The sequence below is a fragment of the Mobula hypostoma genome, chromosome 6 (genome assembly GCF_963921235.1).
Source record: "Mobula hypostoma chromosome 6, sMobHyp1.1, whole genome shotgun sequence".
Lineage (NCBI taxonomy): Eukaryota > Metazoa > Chordata > Chondrichthyes > Myliobatiformes > Myliobatidae > Mobula > Mobula hypostoma.
In genome coordinates, this window is record NC_086102.1 from 175,389,308 (window position 1) to 175,413,997 (window position 24,690).

The window sequence follows — 24,690 nt, forward strand, 5'->3', positions numbered from 1 at the left end:
AATAATAAATTTACTTTGAACTTTGATCCATCTCTCACTCACACTTTGGTAAGCCAGACTAATAGGTTGTGCAGCTTCTCCCTAGGTAGAAACAGAAACTGAAACATAAGGATCTGGTGCTGAAAATCATACAGTGCTAGTTGGTGGAAATAGAAGAGCTTCTACATGACTGCATTGAGTTAATAGAGCCAACCCAGATGAGTTTGTCACCAACATTACAGATTTATCACCAAGTGTATAGAGGACTGTGTACCAAAGAATGCAATCTAGCCATTCCCAAACCGGAAACCATGGATGAATGAAGAGATCCACACCCAACAGGAGTCCAGGACAGCAGTGTTCAAATCTTTCATCCCTTCACTTCTCCTTCCCTACCCTCATGACCATCACCTCTCTCTGATTACTCACCTCCTTCTCCTTATTCTATGCTCCACAGTCCTCACCAACCTGATTCCTTCTTCTTTAGCCATTTAACTCTTCAATCTATCACCTCCCAGCTTCTCATCCCTCCCCCACCCATTCACCTTTCCCCTCATATATCACCTGCCAGCTTGTACTGATGCCACTCCCCTCACCTTCTTATTCTGCTTGCAGCCCTCTTCCTTTCCAGTCTTGATGGAGGAACTCAGTCCTCCATAAATGCTGCCTACCTGCCATGTTCCTCCAGCATTTTATGTGTATTGCTCAAGATTTCCAGCGTCTACAGAATTTTTTGTGTTATTATCACAAGACCTCCTAATTTATATGATCAGCAAACTTGCTAACTATGCCATGTACATCCATACCCAAATCATTTATAAACATAATGAATAGCAGAGGTTCCAACATTGAATCCTGAAATACCCGTCTAGTCACAGGCCACAGTCGGAAAATTGACTTTTACATGTCACGTTCTGCTTCCCATCACCGAGCCAGTTCTAATCCACCTCCCAAGATCCCCCTGAATCCCATGCAAACTCATCTTCCAGATCAGCATGCCGTGTGAGACCTTGTCAAAACCTTATTTAAATCTATTTCCACCTCATTGACAATCACACGGCAGCATATCAAAGATGAATGATTGGCCCATTGCTCTACTCTCTCTTCATTCATGACTGTGTGGCTAGGCACGGCTCAAATGCCTTCTCCTAATTCACCGATGACGCTACTGTTGTTGGCAGAATCTTTGGTGGCAATGCGGTGGATTTATGAATGAGATAGATCGGCCGGTTGAGTGGTGTTGCAACAACAACCTCGCACTCAAAATCAGCAAGACCAAGGAATTGATTGTGGATTTCAAGAAGCAGAAATCGGGATAGCACACAACAGTCCTCATTGCACAATCCGTGGTGAAAAGGATGAGCCACTTCAAGTTTCTGAGCATTACAGTTTAGAGGCTGTATCTTGGGTCGAACACATTGATGCAATCATGAAGAAGACATGCCACTGGTTTGACTTCATTAGATGTTTGAGGATGTTTGATACAAAACCAAACACTCTTGCAAATTGCTACAGATGTACAGTGCAGGGTATTTTATTTGCATCACAGCCTGGTAGGAAGCCTCTAGTGCACAGAATCTCAAGAGATTGCAACAGGTTGTAGACTCAGCCAGCTCCATCGTGGGCACAATCCTCCCCATTATCAAGGATATCTTCAAGAGGCGGTGCCTCAAGGAGGCAGCATCCATCATTAAAGACCCTCACCAACCAGGACATGCCCTCTGCATGTTACTACCATCAGGGAGGAGGTACTAGAGCCAGAAAACCCATAGTCATCATTTTAGAAACAGCTTCTTCTTCACCATCAGATTTCTGAAAGGTCATGAACAAATGAACACTAACTCATTAGTCTTCGTCTGCACTATTTACTTATATTTGAAACTTGTAGTAATTTTTATGTTTTGCACTGTACTGTTGCCACAAAACAATTTTCACAATTAATGTCAGTTGTAATAAACCTGATTCTGTTTCTCACATCTGCTGCCCTACCTTCATCTACTGTATTTTATGCTTTAGGTGAATGCCAAAGTGACTATTCAGGAATTCAAGAAACAGTGAAATAGTAAACAGGATTTTATTTTCAATATCAACCAGTTAAGAGAAAAACATTAGTCCATTGCTGTTCCTCATTCCCAGATATAGGAAAACTCTGTTAATCTGGCTTCTTTGGGACTTTGGTGGTAACAGACTGGCAGATTTTCAGGGCATCAGAATGGTATTATAATTAATACTGCAACATACTTTCAAACTGATCTTTTTTAAGAGATGTTACACAGAATAATTACAATAAATTTTAAGTGAATGTAGTAAGTTTAAAAGAGAGCTCAGGAAAAAAAGCCCCACTGAGTTCAAAGGGAACATGAAGAACAGAACCAGATGAGTTGAAAGGGAGCACTGGAACCAAGGTCAATACATGTTAAGGAGAGCACAGTTACCAGGGCCCTTTGTTAAAGGGAGTGCAAGAATGGGGACTGAAATGTGTTAAGGGGAGCATCCACTGTTTCCATGGCTACTTCTTTTAGTAGTCTGGGATTCAGATGATCAGGTTTTAGTATTTTATCGGCTTTTAGTCCCATTAATCTCTCCAGTAATTTATTTTATATATACTATTTTCCTTCAATTCCTCCTTTCCATCACACTCTTCATTCTCTTGCATTTTGCCCTCTTTCATAAAGACCAAACCAGAATATCTGACTATTTGTTCTGATATGTCTTTGTTTCCCATTATAAATCCTCGTTTTCTCAGTGTAACAAAAGAAAAGAACAAACACTCAAGAATAAGTTCTAAAGTATAACCATATAACAATTACAGCACGGAAACAGCCATCTCTGCCCTTCTAGTCCATGCCAAACTCTTACTCTCACCTAGTCGGAGCTAAGGTACCGGTTACCCCTGCTTCCATCCAGGGGGTCAGGGTGGACATGGTGGAGGATTACAAATACCTGGGGATACGAATTGACAATAAACTGGACTGGTCAAAGAACACTGAGGCTGTCTACAAGAAGGGTCAGAGCCGTCTCTATTTCCTGAGGAGACTGAGGTCCTTTAACATCTGCCGGACGCCTACGAGTCTGTGGTGGCCAGTGCTATCATGTTTGCTGTTCTGTGCTGGGGCAGCAGGCTGAGGGTAGCAGACACCAACAGAATCAACAAACTCATTCGTAAGGCCAGTGATGTTGTGGGGATGGAGCTGGACTCTCTGACGGTGGTGTCTGAAAAGAGGATGCCGTCCAAGTTGCATGCCATCTTGGACAATGTCTCCCATCTACTACATAACGTACTGGGTGGGCACAGGAGTACATTCAGCCAGAGACTCATTCCACCCAGATGCAACACAGAGTATCCTAGGAAGTCATTCCTGCCTGTGGCCATCAAACTTTACAACTCCTCCCTTGGAGAGTCAGACACCCTGAGCCAATAGGCTGGTCCTGGACTTATTTCCTGGCATAATTTACATATTACTATTTAACTATTTATGGTGTTATTACTATTTATTATTTATGGTGCAACTGTAACGAAAACCAATTTCCCCCGGGATCAATAAAGTATGACTATGACTATGACTATGACTAATCCCACTGACCTGCACTCAGCCCATAACCCTCCATTCCTTTCCTGTCCATATAGCTGTTCAATTTAACTTTAAACGACAACATTGAACCTGCCTCAACCACTTCTGCTGGAAGCTCATTCCACACAGCTACCATTCTGAGTAAAGAGTAACACCTCAAATAAAATTGCCTTTTATAATTTGGTAATTACACAGGGTTAATGTTTCCAGTCTTCAAATAATATTGCAGTTCTTTGAATAGTCCTAATATGTGAAATGAAATCAGCCTTTAATATACTACAAAACGCTAACAAGTCTGCTTGAAATTAAGATTTTTGTAACTAGTGTGCACTTTATTTTTCTCCTGCTTCTGTCCCTATTTCTTGCTTCATTACTATGCGCAAGTCCTCAGTTGTGAAGACAAGTTGGCAACCTACTTCCTAAAGGTAAATTTATTTCTTTATTATTGAGATACAGCACAGAATAAGCCCTTCTGGCCCTTCAAGCCATGCTGGCCCAGTTTAATTTAATCCTAGCCTAATCATGTAACAATTTATAATGATCACCTAACCTACCAAACAGTACGACTTTCGACTATAGGAGGAAACCGGAGCACCCGCAGGAAACTCACACAGTCACGGGGAGAATGTACAAACTCCTTACAGGCAGTGGCAGGAATTGAACCTGGGTCACCTGTTCTGCAAAGTGTTTTGCTAACCACTACACTACCGTACCGCCCAAATCTGCAAAGACATACAACAATGACTTGAGATAGTTTTCATTACAGTTAGATACTTATAACATGATTACTTAATGAACAAAAACGTGAATCTACCACAGAAGGAAATAAATTTTAAAAAACCTTTGAAAATATATGCAAATATATCTTTGATTATAACTAAGTCTGATATGGACATTTGGCTTTGAAATTGATTTACCTTACGATCAGTATCAAGGCATGCCATTCTTTTAGCTTCAACGAAGGCTTGAAGTTGTTCATAATCAATTGGTTTGTATTTCTGACATCCAAGACCATTTTTTATTCTTATAACCAACTTCTCTAATGGAAAATTATGGAAACAAAAGAAAGTTTCAAGATACAGTCCCACACGTGCAAGGGAAACCTGTGTATAAGAAAACTAAAAATAATTAAGTCACCAGTTAGTGTGAGATCTTAAATCATCCAATAATATTTAACCTTGTATTGACTAATACAACTTATATGGTTTATGTGTTATTTTACTATTAACAAAATACCGAGTTCCCCCTATTCCTGCTGTTTAAGTTACAGGATAAATTCTGAATCCATTGATATTTTATTTGGTACAATTGAAATTTATAAATTTCAATCGAACGTCATGTAATTTTTAGAGAAAAACATTAATACAATGTTCAATCCACATTTTGTATTCAGACTAAAACAGGTGTCCTTGACAGGGGAAATCATTAGTTTTGTTCAGTAATTCAGTAATCTATAGTGAATGAAAGTAAAATATACAAGTACTGTACCAGAAACAAATGATAGGATAAGAGAACATGACACTGTAGGATACAAAACAATGATTATTGTTAAAAATACTTAAGGGAACCTCAAATATACAGTTGATACATTAAAAACATTCATGGCTAATTGAACTGATTGTTGGTCCACTTTCTGCAAGATGTTCAGATGAATTCAGTGTTTATCTTTGTTAAATAATGTTTATGTTTGGATTATGGAAAGCTCCTGTGCACACTGTCAATGAGAAGTGAAATTATTCAAGATGAAGCTGTAAGTAGTTTGTCTTGGGGAATGAAAAAGTTATTGATTTAAGAGAAATTGAAGCATATATTATTGATACTAACCAATTACAATTTCAATTTTATTGTGGCTTACCTTAGATTTAAAAAAAGAATAGTATGAAATAGTGACATTTTAAACAAGTGATCACTTCAGAATATGTGTGTCCATGAGTTTTGTTTGCATTTTTATTCACTTGATTTTTATTAACTTTTTTATCTCATCAAATTTTACTGCACATGAAAAATAAACTGCCTCGAAATAAAATGTAGGTAGTTCATGAGAAAAACACAGAATATTCATTTAGCTTTAGAAATCTCAGAACTTTCCAACTGAGATACTGAGTAGTTATTAGAAAAGACTAAAAGTGATTTTTGTCTTGCTTAAAGGCAACAAGCCTTCAATCCGTCTTTCCAAGATCATCTAACTCCATACAAGTTGAAATTCAAACCTGAGGTTTTCAATCTGTGGAGCTCAGCAACATTCTACCTGTACTATCAACAAACAGTCCACAGGCTGGTTCATTCACCTGCCCTTTCTAAACTCCACCCCTGCTCTCCTCCCCTACCTGGTAGAACCTGCCCGTCACCTTACACCCCTTCTCAGTCCACCAATCACCTCACACTCCTTTATCACCACTTTCCTTCTCCTCTTCATGCTGCCCATCTCGCCTCTCCACTCTCAGTTCTGATGTTGGGTTTTGACCCCAAAGCTAACTGTTCCTTTCCTCCCACAGAAACTGCTCAGCTCACTGGGTTCCTCCAGCTTGCTCCATACTCAAGTTAAACCACGTTCACATAAATATACTAAAACAGGAAATTAAATCTTCTGCTTTGCAAAAGCCTGTTCACACATTTTCCTGTTCTCGCAAGGCCTTTTGCTACATCACTCCCTCCGAAAGCATTTTCCCATTACAATTTTTATTGCTCAGGTCCATTTGTTAAACTGTACAACTAGCATTTGAAAATTAATTTTCGTGTTTTTTGTATCGATTCAAATCTATATACTTGCAGTTCACAACAAAGACATCAGATAGCAAACGGAAATGATAAAGTGGGAGGCATGAGTCTTTTTTAATATAGTATTTCTTTAACTAATAGAAATGCTAAAACAACCACGGAGCTCAGGCTGAGGATGCCCAGCCTAAATTGAATAGACAATTGCATAACCCAGCTGAGGAGAGGAAGATTTATTATACACTACCTGCATCTTCTGCTCTGTGATTTGTGATGAACATTCTAAGGTCTCTTCCACTCATTATTCCTATGAAAAGTGAATTGCACAAATTATTAAAACTCTAATTGTGAACTAGACTATTTTCTTAGAAGAAAACTGGAATGTAAAATATCAATGAACTACAAACTTTTGTATATTCAAATTATGAACTTGTTAACAACTATGTCTACATCAAGTGAATAGATTTGATCAGTAGCCCTAACACATCTGAAGCATTAATTTAAGGCTCAAGACCCACTACAGAGCAGAAAGGTCCAGGCTAATCTCGAAGTGCAACACCATGGTAATCTTGCACCGATGCCATCCTTCTGATACCAAATCAAACAAAGACTCCTCAAAGTTGCTGGTGAACGCAGCAGGCCAGGCAGCATCTCTAGGAAGAGATACAGTCGACGAAGGGTCTCGGCCCGAAACATCTTCCTAGAGATACTGCCTGGCCTGCAGCGTTCACCAGCAACTTTGATGTGTGTTGCTTGAATTTCCAGCATCTGCAAAATTCCTCGTGTTTGCGCAAACAAAGACTCCATCTGCTTTCTCAAGAGGATGTAAAAGAAAACACGACTCTGTGATTTTACATGGTCAGTTGGGTGTTGTTTCTAATTATGGTGTCTAGGCCAACACCAGATCTGATATTATTCTTATTACGTTTAGTTGTAGTAGTTTTCTACTGTAAATCATTTATTTCAGAGGATGATTAAGAGGGTCATCAACATGAATGTCATTCTGAATCAGCAGTAAAGGACTGTGGAATAATTTAGATGTGGAGCTCGTAAATGTAGACACAGCATCCGAATGCTTAAGCAGTTGAGTTTCTAGTCATTAGTGACCTTCAGAATGGTGCCACTGATTGTCAAGGATATTTGATTCAATTCTCTTGTGCTGGGCATGGCTATTGCCTGGCATTTCCTGGCATTTCTATGGTACAAAATGTTACTTGTTACTTACTGACCTAGATCCAGGTCTTGCTACAGGTAGTGGAGGGAGAAGTGTTTTCTTCTTCCTCGCTTCAAATAGAATTGAACACTGCATCAGCAAAATTCCTCAATTCTGACCTTGATGAAGTAACCACAAAGGATTAGGCCTAGGACACTGCCCTTGGGCTGGGACAATTGCCTCCAGTAACCACATTGTTTCGCCTTCTGCAGGTTATGACCATTGACCACTTGATACCCATTTACACTAAACCTTTTTGCAACACTTGGTCAAGTGCAATCTAGATGCCAGATACCTGTCCTATGAAATTCAGCTATGTTTGCATTAAATGTTCAATGTTCCAGGTGAAACTGTGCATTGATGAGCAGATAAGTGGGAGCGAGTGTTGCTTGAAGGTAACTTCCATCACAATGCTGATGATAGAGAAGACTGAATGGTAATTTTATGAATTTCAATTGCCCTGCTTTTTACTAGAGTCATACATGAGCAATTTCCCACTTCTTTGAGCAGATGCCTGTGTTGTAACTATCTGGAACAGCTTGACAGCTGGGGCCTCAAGTTACGGAGCCTAGATCTCCAAAAGAAAAACCTCTTGACAACTGTTTCCTCAGCTTAGTCCATTTTATTAAACTATGATATTAAGAGAGTTCATCATCATCATCAGGTGCCGTGCCCAGTTTGAGCTTTGACTGCCATGACCCACACACTCCTGTTTCGGGTCAAGTGGATCAATTCATTGGTATTCATTTCCAGTTCTCCGGCTGCTGTCTCCATCATCATTTGTCTTTGTCTTCCTCTTGCTTTCTTCTCTTCAATCTTTCCCATAATTATCATGCATTGTAACTCCTCTTTCCTAATCACATGTCCAATGAAGTTATGTTGCCTTTTCATGATCTCATACATTATTTCTCTTTCTGTGTTTGCTCTGTTCATGACATCCTCGTTAGATATTCATTTCATCCATGATATTCTTTGCATCCTCCTCAAAAACCACATCTCTGCTGCTTCAGTTGATTTCCTCCTGTTACTAGATATTGTCCAACATTCTGAGCCATATAACATAACCGGATAAACATAAGATTTCAGTACTCCGAAGCGGGTTGTCATGCCTACTTTAGTATTGGTCAGTATACTCTTCATTCTCGTAAAAGTGTCTTTTGCCATCCCTATTCTTCTTTTGATGTCCATGTCGCACCCGCCGTCTGATGTCACCCAGCTTCCTAAGTAGCAAAAGTTCTGTACTTGTTTTGTCTTCCCCGTTTATTCTCAGCCTGCAGATAGGATTCTCTTTCTTTTTGGATATCACCATACATTGTCTTTTTGCAATTGATAGATAGACCCATTTTTGCACTTTCTTCAACAACTATATCAATTAAGTTTTGTAGGTCTTCCTCCGTACTTGCAATTAACACAGTGTCATCTTAATAAGTAATAACATTTTAATAAGTTAGTCAATTTATTGTATTTCAGAGAAAGGATTAATCGGCAAGATCTCCTCTCTTAATGTTTGAACTGATCAAGCTATAACTCACGTCTGAGATGTCCCGGTAGTGACAATCACAGGTCAATTTCACGTGGGGTCACTGAGGAGAAAGGGGGACGATGGCCCAAAGCACCTCTCCGACTTCCAGAGCCCTGAATCACAGCGCCGCGGATTGTTGACAGTCGACACCACGATGGTAACCAAGTACATGCTTCCCAGTTGGCTTATTTTTGCACCGGAGTGGGCCAATGGAAAGGAGGATAGCTGATGAGCTGACCAATGCGGACTGGCCGTGCCGAACTCCAGGGCGGTGACGCATCGGCAGTCGGCTCGAATTTTGCTCGGCGCTGGGAGATGTAAGCACGGGAGGTCGGGCTTTGGATGGCGTTTTTGCTCATCGCTGACCTTTTGTGGCGTCCTTTTCCGAAGCCACACCTGGTTGTGTATCGTTAGCCCGAGCGGTAAGTGTTTCGTTGTGTGTGCGGGACCGCGGGCGGAGGTTGGATCTCGGGGTACAGACAGGTGTTCATGGCCCCGGGCCGGCAGAACGTAGGCGAAGTAATGTGTTGGAAGCTGGAAAGGGTAGGGAGCAGGGTGCGGGCTATTTGCCTTATTCCCCATCTCTTCTTCTCTTCCTTCCCCCCCCCCCATGTCATTAGTGACTACTTTTAAGGGAATTTGTTCCACTTCTACACAATCTTTGATTTTTTTCCCATTGTTCTCGGGGTGAATCCCAAAGCAACACTCTCTAAAATGTTTTCTGTTCATTGAAATGGGGTTTCGCTGTCCCTGCATACTTCGATGAGTGCCGAATACGGTGAAGGTGTGGCGATAAAGCTTTCTATTTGAGCTGTGTTTGGAATTCGAGCACCGATAGACCGTTTTCTCCTGTTAATGTGTTTTCCAGTGTAGTGATCGTGAAATATATTAAAAAAAACTTGCATTGCAACTGGAGGGATCTATCGTTTGTTTGTATCATTTACTGGAACGTAGTACGCCTTTGCGCCAGTTATGCTGCATTGGCTGTACTAGTCTGTCGAGAATATGATCACTGATTGTGACTGGTGATAAAACAGCCCTTGTGCAGTAATTGGGCGTTACTAAATCTCAGCGGGTGTGACTGGTTTTTGTTAACTTTTAACTGGAAAGCAAATATTTTTAATAAGGTACTTTCACAGTTGCATATTTAAGAATTTTAATCTCATTGATTATGAATTATTGCGGAACAAAATTTGAAAAATGCAGCTTTCAGTGTATTTCAGATCGATAACTGTCTTATTTTATAAGCTTACTTCAACTCGGCCAATTTAAATGAAATCATCAATTGACAATTCGGTACTTAAATTTCTTTTAAAAAAACAAATGCTGTATGTGGAGCAGGGTTTTTTACGGAAACATATACAAACCTGTGAGTGACTTGAGACCACGTTCGTGTAATTTATTGGTCTGTCAATTCCCTTATGTTATCAATACTCCTTCATTCAACATCTTGTTCTTAGATGTAGTATTCTTAATAATGCTTTTGTTTTGACCATGAACTTATTATCTTTGTTTTTAAATAGAAATGTGCATAATCAAATCTATACCATCTTGAAAAAGAGCTTGATCGTGTATTCTCCATTTTATTTCAAAGATGAAAACAGCATAGGAACCGAAAACTCATAAAATAAATTGTTAGGAGGCTTGTAGATCATGCAATAGAGAGGGAGAGAGACCCATAGAAATTAAAATCTTGTACTAAATTTAGCTTCCAGAGAATTTAGCTTTGTCAGATTAGGTAAATGTTAAGAATGTCATTGAGAGTAAAGACTGCAATATTTACAGCATCATTTGGCTCATATATACTGAACATGAATTGCTTTGAGGTTCAAATAAATACTGTAGATGCAACTGTTTTGTGTACAAAAGGGTGCAATGATCAACAGACTGCAACACAATATTAAAATGCATTTCTGTATTGCACACAAGCCTTCCTGTACTGTATCTCATTGTGTGCCACAATCCTCAGGTACATCAATATCTTTTTAAGTATTTCAAAACAAAATTCGAAGATATGTGATAGACTTAAAGGAAATGTGGACAAAATAGGCAGATGTACGATAAAATTTAATGCTGGGAAGAGTGGAATTTGGTAGGAAGAATGAAAAGAACCAAAAGTGACTTTCAGAATTGTGCCTTCAAGAACCTGTTGAACTTGAGAGTGTAGGTTGGAAATGTGGTTTAAATGCACATGGAATCTCTAATCCACTAAACGGCATAAAGTATATGAGCAAGAATGTGACAATGAGCTTTTAGAAAACACATTTGTCTGCAGCTGTCGTATCGAATTAGATCAGGGGTTCCCGATATTTTTTAATGCTGTGGACCCCGACAATTAACCAGGAGTTCTGTGGACCCCTGCTTTAAATGAACCACACTTTTTGGGAAAGATGCAAAAGTTTTAGAGACAGTGTAGAAGACAGTTTCCAAAGGATTCCGGGCATAGGGACCTTATGTTATAGATATGTCAAAGAGTGATGTAGAGATCCTGTTTACACTGTAGGATCAAGAATTAGGGAATATAAAATGAAGGTGATTTGCAAATAATAAAAAAAAGTGTGATTGCTTAGGTTCCGAAATGCAGTGTGAAGGGTGGTAATGGGAGGCATGTTCAATTGTAGAAAGGAAAGGTACGTCGCAACCAGAGTTTCTCTGGTTAGCGGACAATTTCCCTCCACGCCTCTCTGACATAGTGGGGAACTGCGTACGAGGCAAGTTACAGCAGTGGTTTGCTATTGCCTTCTGCCGGATGAGTTTCCATAGAGATCACCAGTTCGTAACCCAGCACAGATGGAAAGCGTGCAGGGGAGTCAGCTGAATTCAAACTCAGGACCTTTTGTCTCGCAGTCCAGCACTGATGCCACTACGCCATCAGCTGGATCATTCAATTGTAGTATCCAAATGAAATTGGGTATGTATCTGAAAGGCAAGAAGTGGAGCACCTAGTGCAGTCTCTGCCTTCCAGCACCAGAGACCTGGGTTCAGTTGTGACTATGGATCCTTCTGTGTCAAGTTTGCACCTTCTCCCTGTGACCATGTACGTTTCCTTTGGATGTTTTGATTTCCTTTCACATCCCTAAGACATGCAGATTGGTGGGTTAATTGACCATGATAATTATGTAGGTGTGGTGAATATGGGGGGAGTTTATGAAAATGAGGAAATTTGCTTTATAAAAAGGAATGGGTGGCTGATGGTCAATGTGGACTCAGTGCAACAAGGACCCTGTCAGTGAATTTACAGATCAATGGATAGTGCTTACAAAGAGCTCATATTACTAACTTACATCAAAGTTGCTGGTGAACGCAGCAGGCCAGGCAGCATCTATAGGAAGAGGCGCAGTCGACGTTTCAGGCCGAGACCCTTCGTCAGGACTAACTGAAAGAAGAGTGAGTAAGGGATTTGAAAGCTGGAGGGGGAGGGGGAGATGCAAAATGATAGGAGAAGACAGGAGGGGGAGGGATAGAGCCGAGAGCTGGACAGGTGATAGGCAAAAGGGGATACGAGAGGATCATGGGACAGGAGGTCCGGGAAGAAAGACAGGGGGGGGGTGACCCAGAGGATGGGCAAGAGGTATATTCAGAGGGACAGAGGGAGAAAAAGGAGAGTGAGAGAAAGAATGTGTGCATAAAAATGAGTAACAGCTGGGGTACGAGGGGGAGGTGGGGCCTAGCGGAAGTTAGAGAAGTCAATGTTCATGCCATCAGGTTGGAGGCTACCCAGACGGAATATAAGGTGTTGTTCCTCCAACCTGAGTGTGGCTTCATCTTTACAGTAGAGGAGGCCGTGGATAGACATGTCAGAATGGGAATGGGATGTGGAATTAAAATGTGTGGCCACTGGGAGATCCTGCTTTCTGTGGCGGACAGAGCGTAGATGTTCAGCAAAGCGGTCTCCCAGTCTGCGTCGGGTCTCACCAATATATAAAAGGCCACATCGGGAGCACAGGACGCAGTATATCACCCCAGATTGGTGAGACCCAACGCAGACTGGGAGACCGCTTTGCTGAACATCTACGCTCTGTCCGCCAGAGAAAGCAGGATCTCCCAGTGGCCACACATTTTAATTCCACATCCCATTCCCATTCTGACATGTCTATCCACGGCCTCCTCTACTGTAAAGATGAAGCCACACTCAGGTTGGAGGAACAACACCTTATATTCCGTCTGGGTAGCCTCCAACCTGATGGCATGAACATTGACTTCTCTAACTTCCGCTAGGCCCCACCTCCCCCTCGTACCCCAGCTGTTACTCATTTTTATGCACACATTCTTTCTCTCACTCTCCTTTTTCTCCCTCTGTCCCTCTGAATATACCTCTTGCCCATCCTCTGGGTCACCCCCCCCCACCCTTGTCTTTCTTCCCGGACCTCCTGTCCCATGATCCTCTCGTATCCCCTTTTGCCTATCACCTGTCCAGCTCTCGGCTCTATCCCTCCCCCTCCTGTCGTCTTCTATCATTTTGCATCTCCCCCTCCCCCTCCAGCTTTCAAATCCCTTACTCACTCTTCCTTCAGTTAGTCCTGACGAAGGGTCTCGGCCTGAAACGTCGACTGCGCCTCGTCCTATAGATGCTGCCTGGCCTGCTGCGTTCACCAGCAACTTTGATGTGTGTTGCTTGAATTTCCAGCATCTGCAGAATTCCTGTTGTTCATATTACTAACTTTTTTTGCAGAAATATTTGGTGATGGTGTGTTATATTCTAGTGTCTGCTAATCCTAGCTGCTTAAATTTCAAGGGTGAAAATGTATGAGTTCCTGCTGAAGATGCCATGCTGAATTGCTGCACTATCGTTGTAGATGTATTACAGAATGATTGTATTATTATGGAAATAGTAAAAATTTAAGGTACTGGATGTTGTTGTAGTCTGATGGGCTGCTTTGTCTTTCTTGTTGAACTTGTATTTGTCCACATTGTCTGTCTAGGTACCATATCCGATGCGGACTTTGGTGACCATGGTTTTGCATATAGACCTATCCTTTGTTTTTTGGATGACTTCCATTTCCTCGATGTGTAGCCACCTGGCTATGCTTTTGATATACATAAGCCAAGGTCTTACTCTAGGTGTACTTCCCTCAATCTTTCCAGAGAGTATGAGTTTTTCTAGTTATCCACATTACTGAAAGTATTATGTCACACAACTGAATTGTAGATAGCATATAGTAGGAAATAGGAAGGTAAGTCTCTAGTCTGCTTCTGCAGTGTAGTATTTTTTTGCAGCAAACCAATTTAATTTTCTGACAACAGTAATCGCTGTGCTTTCGGTGGGGGACTGAACTCTGGCTGACGTACTTGACGGTCAAGATAGGTGGACTCACTCACTGCTCCTGCAGTTGGTCCCAAAGCTTAATAAACAAGTAATAAGTCACGGGTTTACTGGAAATCATTTCTCACTGAAATTGGTCTCAGGTTACAACATTAGCTTCAGTTCTCAGTTTTGGGCTTCTAAACACCATTTTGATTTTTCTTTTAGAATGAGCATAGAACGTTACAGTACATACAGGCCCATCCCTTTTGTACAGGTCATGCCTACCCCAGAAGAGATCCACAAGTGGAAACCCTGCTCCCTGCTTCAATTCTTCACCCACACATTCATCTGTCATATCATCCTATTCTTACTTTCACTGGGGTGTTCAAAGTACATTTATTATCAAAGTGTGTATACCAGATACAACTTCAAGTTTTCTCTCCTTGGAGGCAGCCACAAAACAAAAAAAACCAGAACTTTTTTTAAAAAAGTCAGACACACAATGTTCAGAGAAAATTGTGCACATTAGTACTAACGTGTACCACAACTTCTCTCTGCACACCCTCCCCCTTAAGGATGCTGTTGACCTGATCTGAGATGCCCCTCAGCTTGCACCTGGGAGACACCATCCAGGAGTCTCATTTGTGTCCACAAAATCTCCTGTCTCAAACATGAGAAAATCTGCAGATGCTGGAAATCCAAAGCAGCACGCACAAAATGCTGGAGGAACTGAGCAGGCCAGACAGCATCTATGGAAAAGAGTAACTAGTTGATGTTTTGAGCTAAGACCCTTTATCAGAACTTCATCAGGAATCTTCTGTCTGTTCCCCAACTATTGAATCTGCTATTTTTCCCCTTTCCCTTCTGAACCATAGAGCCAGACTCATTGCCAGAGAACTGGCCATTGTGGCTTACCCTGGTGGGTTGTCTTTCCTCCCATCCACCAGCATACAAAGTGTTATACTTGTTATTGAAGGTAGTGGGCATGGAGTACTCCACATGTCCATTCCCTACTCACCTGACAATCATCCAGCTACCTGCCTCCTGCAACTGCTTCCCTGTAGCTCCTACCTATTAGCTTTAGGTAGCAGTTAAAGACATCGGAAGTCTTTCAAATCTCTCGCATCTTGCAAGAGGAGCACATCACTGCCATTCTTGCTGCTTTAGATGGAACTAATAAAGAAGAAAAACAGAAATGTCAACCAAGTCTCCATCTCTTGCCAAAGCCTCAGGCCCCCACTTGAACTATGCCGCTCACACAATGACTTAAACTTTTTACTGCCCCTTGCCAATTGTCTAATAACCCAAACAATCCTGAGCTCAGCAGAAAATCTTGAAAGTTCCAACTTGCTTCGTAAATCTGACACTAACCATGATCTCAAGCTCAGCAGAAAGTCACATGGTAAATAGTATGTAACGTGTTATTCATTATAAATAATAGTAAATAGCACAGCAACTCCACTAACTCCAGCACTGCTTAATTGTTTTCCCCTCAGTCACCTTATGTACAGCCTACAATCACTTCATGAACATACAGTCAATCTATGTATAAAAGCTATCTTGTGTGTTTATATTTTTAATTATTGTGTTCTTTGTCTTTTGTGTTTTGTACTGTAAATCAATAATTGTTTCTGTGTAACAATTATTTTGTTCTTACACTTGTGTGCAGGAAATGACATTTAACAGTCCTGAATTTTGAAATGCCATGTAACACAATGGAATTCCTCGTCAGTATAACAATAGAGCTTATCTCCATGAGTACTGTTTCTGTCTTCAATGTGACTTTATTCAGCAGTTTACTTGATTACGTCTCTGAGACAGCTTTCCAATTTAGACATATATTGATACACAAAAAGTAGACTTTGATGTTGGGTGTGCTGTGCCTGTATGTTTGAACCTGTTGCCTGGGTTTGTGCCATATGATCTTTAACCTTTTTATATAGTACTCCATGTGCGGTCTGATCAATGCCTTATAAAGCCTCAACATTGTATCATTGCTTTTATATTCTAGCCCTCGCGAAATGAATGCTAACGTTGCATTTGCCTCCCTTATCACTGATTCAACCCACAAGTTAATCTTTAGGGAATCGTGCACAAGGATTTCCAATTTCCTTGGACCTCTGATTTTTAAATTTTCTCCTCTTTGGGGAAAATAATCCATTCCTTACTTCCTTCTACCGAAATGCATGACCATATACTTATACTGTATTCCATCTGCCTCTTTGCCCATTCTCCCAATCTTTCCAAGCCCTCCTGCTGACTCCGGCCTTTTCAAAACTACCTGCTCCTCTGCCAATCTTTGTATCATCCACAAACATGGCCACAAAGCCATCAATTCCATCATCCAAATAATTGACATAATGTGAAATGAAATGGTCCCAACACTGACCCCTGTGAAGCACCACTAGTAACCGGCAGCCAACTAGAAAAGACCTCCTTTATTCCTACACTCCTGGCAGTCAGCCAATCTTCTATCCATGCTAGTGCATTTCCTGTAATATCATGGGCTCGTGTTAAGCAGCCTTGTGTGGTACCTTACATGGCTGGTAAAAAATACTCAAGTTTGTCTGCCACTTCTTTGTCTCTTACTACTACCCCTTCAGCATCACTGTCCAGCAGTCTGAAATCTCCAACATTCCACTAATTTTTGATATTATATGCCAAAATCTTTAATTTTTATCTTTCACTTCCCTCGTCAACCTGGTTGTGTCATTTTTCTCCCCCCCCCCCCGCCCTTTAGAATACTTATTCATCTTTGGGATCTATCCTGTGCCTTCCAAATTGCTCGCAGAAACTCCAGCCATTGCTGTTCTGCTGTTATCCCTTCTAGTTGTTGTTGCTGCATTTCTTTAGCATTTTTTTTTGTGAAGTAGAATTGCTAGCTCGATTCTCAACCCTGCACAGATGGAAAGTGTGCATGGAGCTGACCGGATTTGAACACTCGACCATTTGCCTCGAATTCCAGTGCAAATACCATTACATCAATCACCAACTGCATCCCATCTAGTGTCCCCTTACAATGAACTTTGACCAGGTACTCTTTCATACCTCTGTAATTCCCTTTATTCCACTGTAATACTGATATTATCTAACTTTAGCTTCTCCCTCTCAAACTACTGTACTTGTTGAGTTCTGTCATATTATGATCACTGACTCCTATAGGCTCCTTTACCTTAAGCGCCCTGATGAAATCTGATTCTTTACTCAACACGCAATCCAGAATTTCCTTTCACTTAGTGGGCTCAACCACAGGTTGCTCTAGAAAGCCATCTTGTAGGCATTCTATAAATATTCTCTCTTGGGATGCAGCACCAACCTGATTTGCCTATTCTATTTGCATATTGAAATAGCCCATGACGATCGTAATACTGCCCTTTTTGCGTGATTTTGTTATTTCCCTGCGTAATTTGAATCCCACATTGTGGCCACTGTTTGGAGTCTAATACATAACACCCATCAGGGTCTTTTTACCCTTGTAGTTTCTTTACCCACAAGGATTCTACATCTTCTGATTCTATGTCATCTCTTTAAGGTTTTGATTTCATTTTATACCAATGGAGACATCCTGCCCCCTTTGCCTACCCGCCTGTTGTGGATAACGCCTCGGTCACAAATAAGCTGAGACTTGGGACAGGGCTGAAGTGAGAAGTTTTGCTGATGGTATGCATACAAAATTAGAAAAACTAAGTTAAATATGACACCCAGCGATTGCTAGGTGCTGAGAGAGGCAGGGAATTTGTGATGGTGATCAGTAGATGTTTTGCTTTCTTCAGTGTTCAGCTTCAAATTTCTGTATATTCAACATCTAATAATGAGCAAGCATTCTGACAGTTGACGTGTAGGAAACGTCAAAGGAAATGGAGATGTGATAGAGCAAACTGCGTGCAAATAAAATCTCCCTTTTCCTCAGTGATGTTACCAACCACCAGCATGTAGTTCATGCATTGGGGAAGAAGATGGTCGAGGCACAAGTTTGGAATTGGGAGGAGAAGTTAATGCTGAGTTTCCTATAGCCATGGATAAAAATGTAGCTAAGTATGGGAAATACTTTTATCATCAAGCTTTGGAGCTCTTTGCTGTGGTCAGCAGTGCTGAAGGGTGATGTCTGAGCAAGAATAGATTGCATTTATCACAATTGCACATCTTAAGTTACTTGTCTCTCTAATTATATATGTTTTAGTATGTTATCTTCCAGCATAGATAAGATACACGAGCAGAAATTCAATGATCTAAAGTACTGCATTCATGTTGATTAGAATTATAGCCCAAAGTACATCATGTCATATTCTTCCTTTTTCCTGCCTCTTCCTTGATACTATATATAACTTCTTAATCACTTAGTTTTTGCATAGATTATGTGGTAGAACAATATTAATGTGGTTCTTTGTGCTTTTCAAAATATTTCACTTGATTAATTTTGAATGGTCTCTTGATAATAATTTGTTAACTTATGTGTTGTCAAGTTTGTGGATGGTGCAATGATAGGTGGAAGGGCAGGTCATGTTGAGGAAGCAGTGAGTCTGCAGAAAGACTTAAACAGATTAAGAGAATCGGCAAACAAATGGCCTATAGTATAAGGTGTAGGAAAGTATTTGATCATACACTTTGGTAGAAGGAATAAAAGTGTCAATTATTTTCTAAATGGGAAGTTAATTGAGAAAGTGGAGCTACAAAGGGACTTGGGAGTCCCAGTACAGGATTCCCTGAAGATCAACTTTCAGGTTGAATCGGTGGTAAGGAAGGCAGATGCGATGTTCATTTTAGGAGGACTAGAATACACAAGCGAGTGTGTAATGCTGAGGTTTTATAAGGCATTGGCCAGACCACATTTGGAGTACTATAAGCAGATTTGAGCCTTTTATTTAAAAATAGATGCGCTGGCATTGAAGAAGGTCCAGAGGAGGTTTACTAGAATGATACTGGAAATGAAATAGTTAACGTGTGAGTAGTGTTTGAAGGCACTGGGCCTGTACTTGCTGGAGTTCAAAAGAATGGGAGGGGGAGGAATCTCATTGAAACCTATCAAATGTTGAAAGACCGAGGTAGAGTGGACATGAAGAGGATGTTTCTTACAGCAGGGAAGTCTAGGACTAGAGGTGCCAGCATGTCCCTTTGGAACAGGAGGGATTTCTTTAGCCAGCGGATGGTGAAACTTTGTTCACTGCCATGGAAGGCTATGGAGGCCAAGTCATTGGGTATATTTAAAGAAGAGGTTGATAAGTTTTTAATTAGTAAGGGTGTTAAAGATTATGGGGTGAGAGCAAGACAACGTGTTTGCGTGGGGATTGAATGGTGGAGCAGACTTGATGAGCCAAATGGCCTAATTCTGCTCCTATAACTTATGGTCTTTATAGAATCAAATTTTCACTTATTTTCTCTATCCCTCACAGCTTGTAAACGATTGGTCTCTATTCTATGCGCAGGAGGAAAGCTTTCATTCTTTCTCATCTAACGTCCTGTCGCTTGTAAAGTGAAGCTAAGTTTTGACCTTTATCCTGACTGTCCTTGAAGTTGCAGTACCCAGCAGTGCATGCAAGTGTTTCTAATTGTGCATTAGCTACTAACCTCAGCCAAGAATCTTAGTTTTTGGGATAAGATAAGTTTAGTTTGTGAGGGGATCCTGAAGTACCCCTATTAACTGTGCTTTTGAAAAGAGAGAGAGAGAGTTATTTAACATCGATAGCTTGTTTGTAAAAGAGAGAGAGACGAAGATTAATGGTTGGACTGTCACTTTAAGGAATGAGAAAGAACTGGTTAACTGTTGGATGATTTCTGCTGGAGTTGGAGACAGCACCGAGCAGCTTGTAAGTTGCTATGGTGACTGAAGGTGGTGTTATTTAATGGAAACTCGATGTTATGATTTTTGGTAGGTTGTTGACACTTCCTTCAAGGATTTTTTTGCCTGCTTGCATTTCTTCACAGAGCGAGGAAGGAGGGATTATTTGAATGACAGTTGGTGCTCAGCACGGGAAGATAAAATAGGAGGTCAGATGATACAGACCTCAGACACATGTTTGGACACTGAATGAACATTGTTGTGCCCTCAGGAAAAGTGGGTTTTGGAGGATCAATCAGGTGGATCGATCCATTGCTCTTTCAGTGGAAGGAGGAAAAGGGTTGACTGGTGGGGAGTTGTCCATGTGTCCACCCTCGCCTGGGGGATAGCTCCACCACAGAAAACCAGTCCCCTTTGTTAAAGTCACAGTCGGTGACTTTTAAAGGAGTTCGAAGGACAACGAGAAGATCAACGACGTCAGCTCACCTGAAGACTCAAATCTCTCTGTCTCTCTGTCTCTCTCTCCATCACTATTCAACTCAATGCCCTGAACTGAACTTTGCTCATCATCGTAAGACTGTATCTTTTTACCCCTAGACTTAAAGAAGCTTGGTCTTTCACACATATATTTCCACACTTTCTGATATACTTACATATATATATAAAATCATTGCTAACCTGTTTGATTTATCTACATTTATATTACTGTATTGCATAGTTACTAATAAATATTATTAGTTTATAGCAATACTGGACTCCAAAGTGTTTTCTATTTCTGCTGGTTCTTTATTCCCATCACGGGGTTCATGACAAGTTACTGACTTTTGAGGGTACTATTTTGAATCCTATGATGAATAGCAATGCAAAAATCTGCACTATGTATTTCTATGCAACATGTATAGTACATATTATTTGTAAATTGCTAATTATTTCCATTTGATCTTTTATCCTTCACAACCAAGTGTTTTCCAATTCCATTTTCTATTTCCTGTCTTTGGGAGTGGTATGACAGTCTAAGAAGGTGAAATTGCATAGTCAGTTAAGTGCCCTTAAAATTGAATTTTCAAGTTCTAACAGCTTGCTGCATGTTTTTTCTTCACTGCACTACCCACAATTGTTCCCTCTCTATCTTTTAAAACAGGAGCAGCCCCACCCACCCCTTCCCCAGTCCACTCTGTCTGCACCAACATTGGTGCCCATCTAACTGATCTAGTGCGCCCACATATGGTCTGTTACCCTCAGTTCCTTTTTAGTTCACATGTATCTAAATGTTGTTGTATCTCAAGTAAACTCTTTTCAGGCTTCCAGCTGGATACAGGTATTAACTTTAACCGACATTTCAATGACAAACTCTGCCATCTTCATCAGGGATGATGCCTGGGAATGTCTAGTCTGGTGGTGTTTGTATCTCCTTCATCCATCTCTCTTGATTGGTTAGTCCTCATCCAGTCAGGTTTCTGCTGTCACACCTTGTTTACAATTGAATTCCAGTTCTTACTTGGAGTGAAACCTTCATCTTTGTTAAAATTCTTTTCCTCTAGTTTTATTCCACAAACAAAGGTCTCAAATTTGATTATAAGCAAAGTGGGACAGTGGAAACCTGATTGGTTGGGGCCTCATCCAATCAGGAGGGACTGGCGTTGAGAGTATAAATACCACCAGAGTAGATATCCCCAGGCATCATCCCTAATGATAAGTTTGTCATTGAAACGTCAGTTAAAATCAATAGCTGTACCTGGCTGGAAGCTTGAAGAGTTTATTCGTTATATATGCTGGGAAAGCACTAGATCCTTTTTTGCTATTGTATCTTCTACCACCTACCCTGCAGTGCATTCCAGGCATCTACCAATCTTGTTTTCTTCAAGAAAATCTTGTCTTCTGTGTCTGTGAATGAATATGCCATTTTTGCCACTAGCCTCATCAAGACCTGAGTGTGGCTTCAAGAGCATATGAACTTTCTCAAACCAGAAACCCTTGATGAACCAGGAGATTTGCAATCTTTTGAGAGCTAGATCTGTGGTGGTCAAGACCAATGATTCAGAGTCCCACAAGAAGTACAGCTATGACCTACAGAAAACCATAGAGAGCAAGAAGGCAATTTGTGTGAAGTTAGAGACACACGATAGCTGTGGCAGTGTTTGTGTGCTATCGCTTACAGTAAGGCAAAAACCTAACAGCATAAATGGCTGTGATGATTCACACCCTGGTGAACTGAGTGACTTCTATTCACAATTTGAAAGGGAGAATTTAATCTACAATTGTGTGAATCCCAAGAGCATCTGGCAAGCCCTGATCTGCGTCGGAGGCCAAAATCAAAACATCCTTCAAGAGTAAACCCTGCAAGGTGTCTGGCCCAATAGTGTACCTGGTAAGGTATTGAATACTTGTGCTGATCAACTGACTAGAGTGTTCAAAGACGTCTTCAGCCCTTGTTGCAGTTGGAGGTTCTAACCTGCTTCAAAAGGGTGTTGATCATACTGGTACCTAAGGTGATAAGCTGCCTCAAAAGCTATTACTTAGTCCCACTTAAATCTACTATGTAAAGTGCTTTGCTGGTTGGTCATGGCTAGAATTAGCTCCTGCTTGGGCAAGTGCCTGGACAAATACCTGGACTGGCTGCAGATTGTCTACCGCCACAAGAAGTTTACAACAGATACTATCTCATAGGCTCTCCACTCAGCCTTGGATTATCAGGACAACAGCAACACCTAGTTTGGGTTGATGTTGATGGTTTACAGCTTGGCATTCAATTCCATCATCCCTCAGTACTAATCAACAAATTTCAAAACGTGGGCCTCTGTCTCCCTCTGCAATTCGATCCTTGACTTCATTACAGCGAGACCACAGACAGTGCAGACCAGTAACATCTTCTCCTTGTGGACTATGAACACGTCTGCATATCCAAGGATGTATGCTTAGCACATTGTTCTACTCTTTCTACCCTCATGACTGTGGCTGAGCACAGCTCAAGCACCATTTATAAATTCACTGATGACACCACTGTTGACAAAATCTCAGATGGTAATGTGGAGGCATACAAGAGCAAGATTAGCTGGTTGAGTGAAATCACAATCGCCCTTGAATGCAACATCAGCAAGATCAAGGAATTGATTGTGGACTTCAGGAAAGGAAAATCAGGAGAAAACACACCAGTTCTCATTGAGGGCTCAGTAGTAGAAAGGGTGAGCAGCTTAAATTTCTGGGTGTCAACATCTCAAAGGATCTTTTCTAGGCCCTACACATTGGTGCAATCATAAAGAAGGCACACCAGTAACTATATCATCAGGAGTTTGAGGAAATTTGGTATGTAACCAACAACTAGTAAATTTCTACAAATGTACAGTGAAGAGTATTCTGACTAGATGCATCACAGCCAAGTATGAAGGCCCCAGTGCACAGGATTGAAGTTTTCTGCAGAAAGTTTTTGGGTACAGACAACCCCATCATGGGCAAAACCCTTCCCAGCATCAAGGACACCTTCAAAAGGCAGTGTCTCAAAGAGACAGCATCCATCACTAAGGATCCACACCATCCTGGACGTGCCCTCTTCCCAATACTACTATTAGGAAGAAGGTACAGGAGCCTGAAGACCTATACTTAATGCTTTAGCAGCAGCTTCTTCCCCTCTGCCATCAAATTTCTTAATGGTCCATGAGCACTACCTGCTATTCCTCTTTTGCATTTTTATTGTAACTTTTTTTTTGTCCTGCACTGTACTGCTGCAATAAAGCAACACATTTCATGATGTGTTAATAATAATAAACTTAATTCTGATTCCTGTAACTTTTCCACTCTCACTTTAAAACTGTGCTGTCCTAATATTTGACGTTTCTACCATGGGGGTAAAGACTCTGATTTTCTACCCTACTTTTATAACATCCTCATTGCAAGATCTTTAGCAAAGGTAGAAGTCTATGACTTGATAGTTTTTTTTTAGCAAGTATTGCAGGTGCTTAGAAATGTGACTAGATTCCACATACACAGCTGCATTTTCTTTTGAGTATACATTTTCATTGTCGCCTTCCTCTACATTGTTAATGCTGTACTCTGAAACTGGCCACTATTCAGTCTTGGTTTAAATACAACATTATACATGTCATTGGAAAGACTGGAACTATCCCAAACATGCCATTTAATTGTATCCTTACCAACAACTCCATCTCCTCCTTGTGAAGCAGAAATAACATTGTAAGTCAATAATTTTTGTCCAACCTATTTTGATGTATTATCATCAGCTATAAATGTTAACTCAGTGGTTGCTTGACCACAGCATTCAAATCTTCATAATAAATGCTGATCATCTGACTATTTTTCCTTTTTTATGTACAGTTTCAAGAAAAAGTTTGTGAAACCTGGTTTTCTGTATTAATTACTCATAAAATGTGGTCTGATCTTCATGTAAGACACAATAATAGACAAACACAATCTGCCTAAACTAATAACACACAAACAATTGTATTACTTCTCATCAATACTGAGTACACTATTTAAACAATCAGTCTAGGTTCAAAAAAAGTATGTGAACCTCTGGGGTAATGCCTGCTACAAAAAGCTTTTTAGAGTCAGGTGTTCTAATCAGTGAGATAAGATCCGAGGTCTGCATTGTAGAGGTGCCCTGCCCTAATTATATATTTTTTTAAAATCAGGTTACTGACAGAGCCTGCTCTT

General features: G+C 40.7%; 2 protein-coding genes across 7 annotated transcripts in view; one reads left to right on the top strand and one right to left on the bottom strand.

Moving 5' to 3' along the window:
- Positions 1 to 9,147, bottom strand: part of LOC134347733 (coiled-coil domain-containing protein 148-like) — a 118,226-nt gene extending 109,079 nt beyond the window's left edge. The window contains exons 1-3 of the mRNA XM_063050133.1: positions 9,012 to 9,147; positions 6,514 to 6,573; positions 4,469 to 4,590 (exon numbers count right to left, since the gene is read on the bottom strand). Of these exons, the coding sequence (XP_062906203.1) occupies positions 4,469 to 4,590; positions 6,514 to 6,568 (177 nt within the window). The 5' untranslated portion in view covers positions 6,569 to 6,573; positions 9,012 to 9,147. The remainder of the gene's footprint in view (positions 1 to 4,468; positions 4,591 to 6,513; positions 6,574 to 9,011) is intronic.
- A 115-nt stretch (positions 9,148 to 9,262) lies between these two features.
- pkp4 (plakophilin 4) overlaps positions 9,263 to 24,690 on the top strand; it is a 179,678-nt gene continuing 164,250 nt past the window's right edge. For all 6 annotated transcript variants that reach the window (XM_063052287.1, XM_063052289.1, XM_063052288.1 and 3 more), the window contains exon 1: positions 9,263 to 9,423. The gene's annotated coding sequence lies outside the window, so the exon portion shown is untranslated. The remainder of the gene's footprint in view (positions 9,424 to 24,690) is intronic.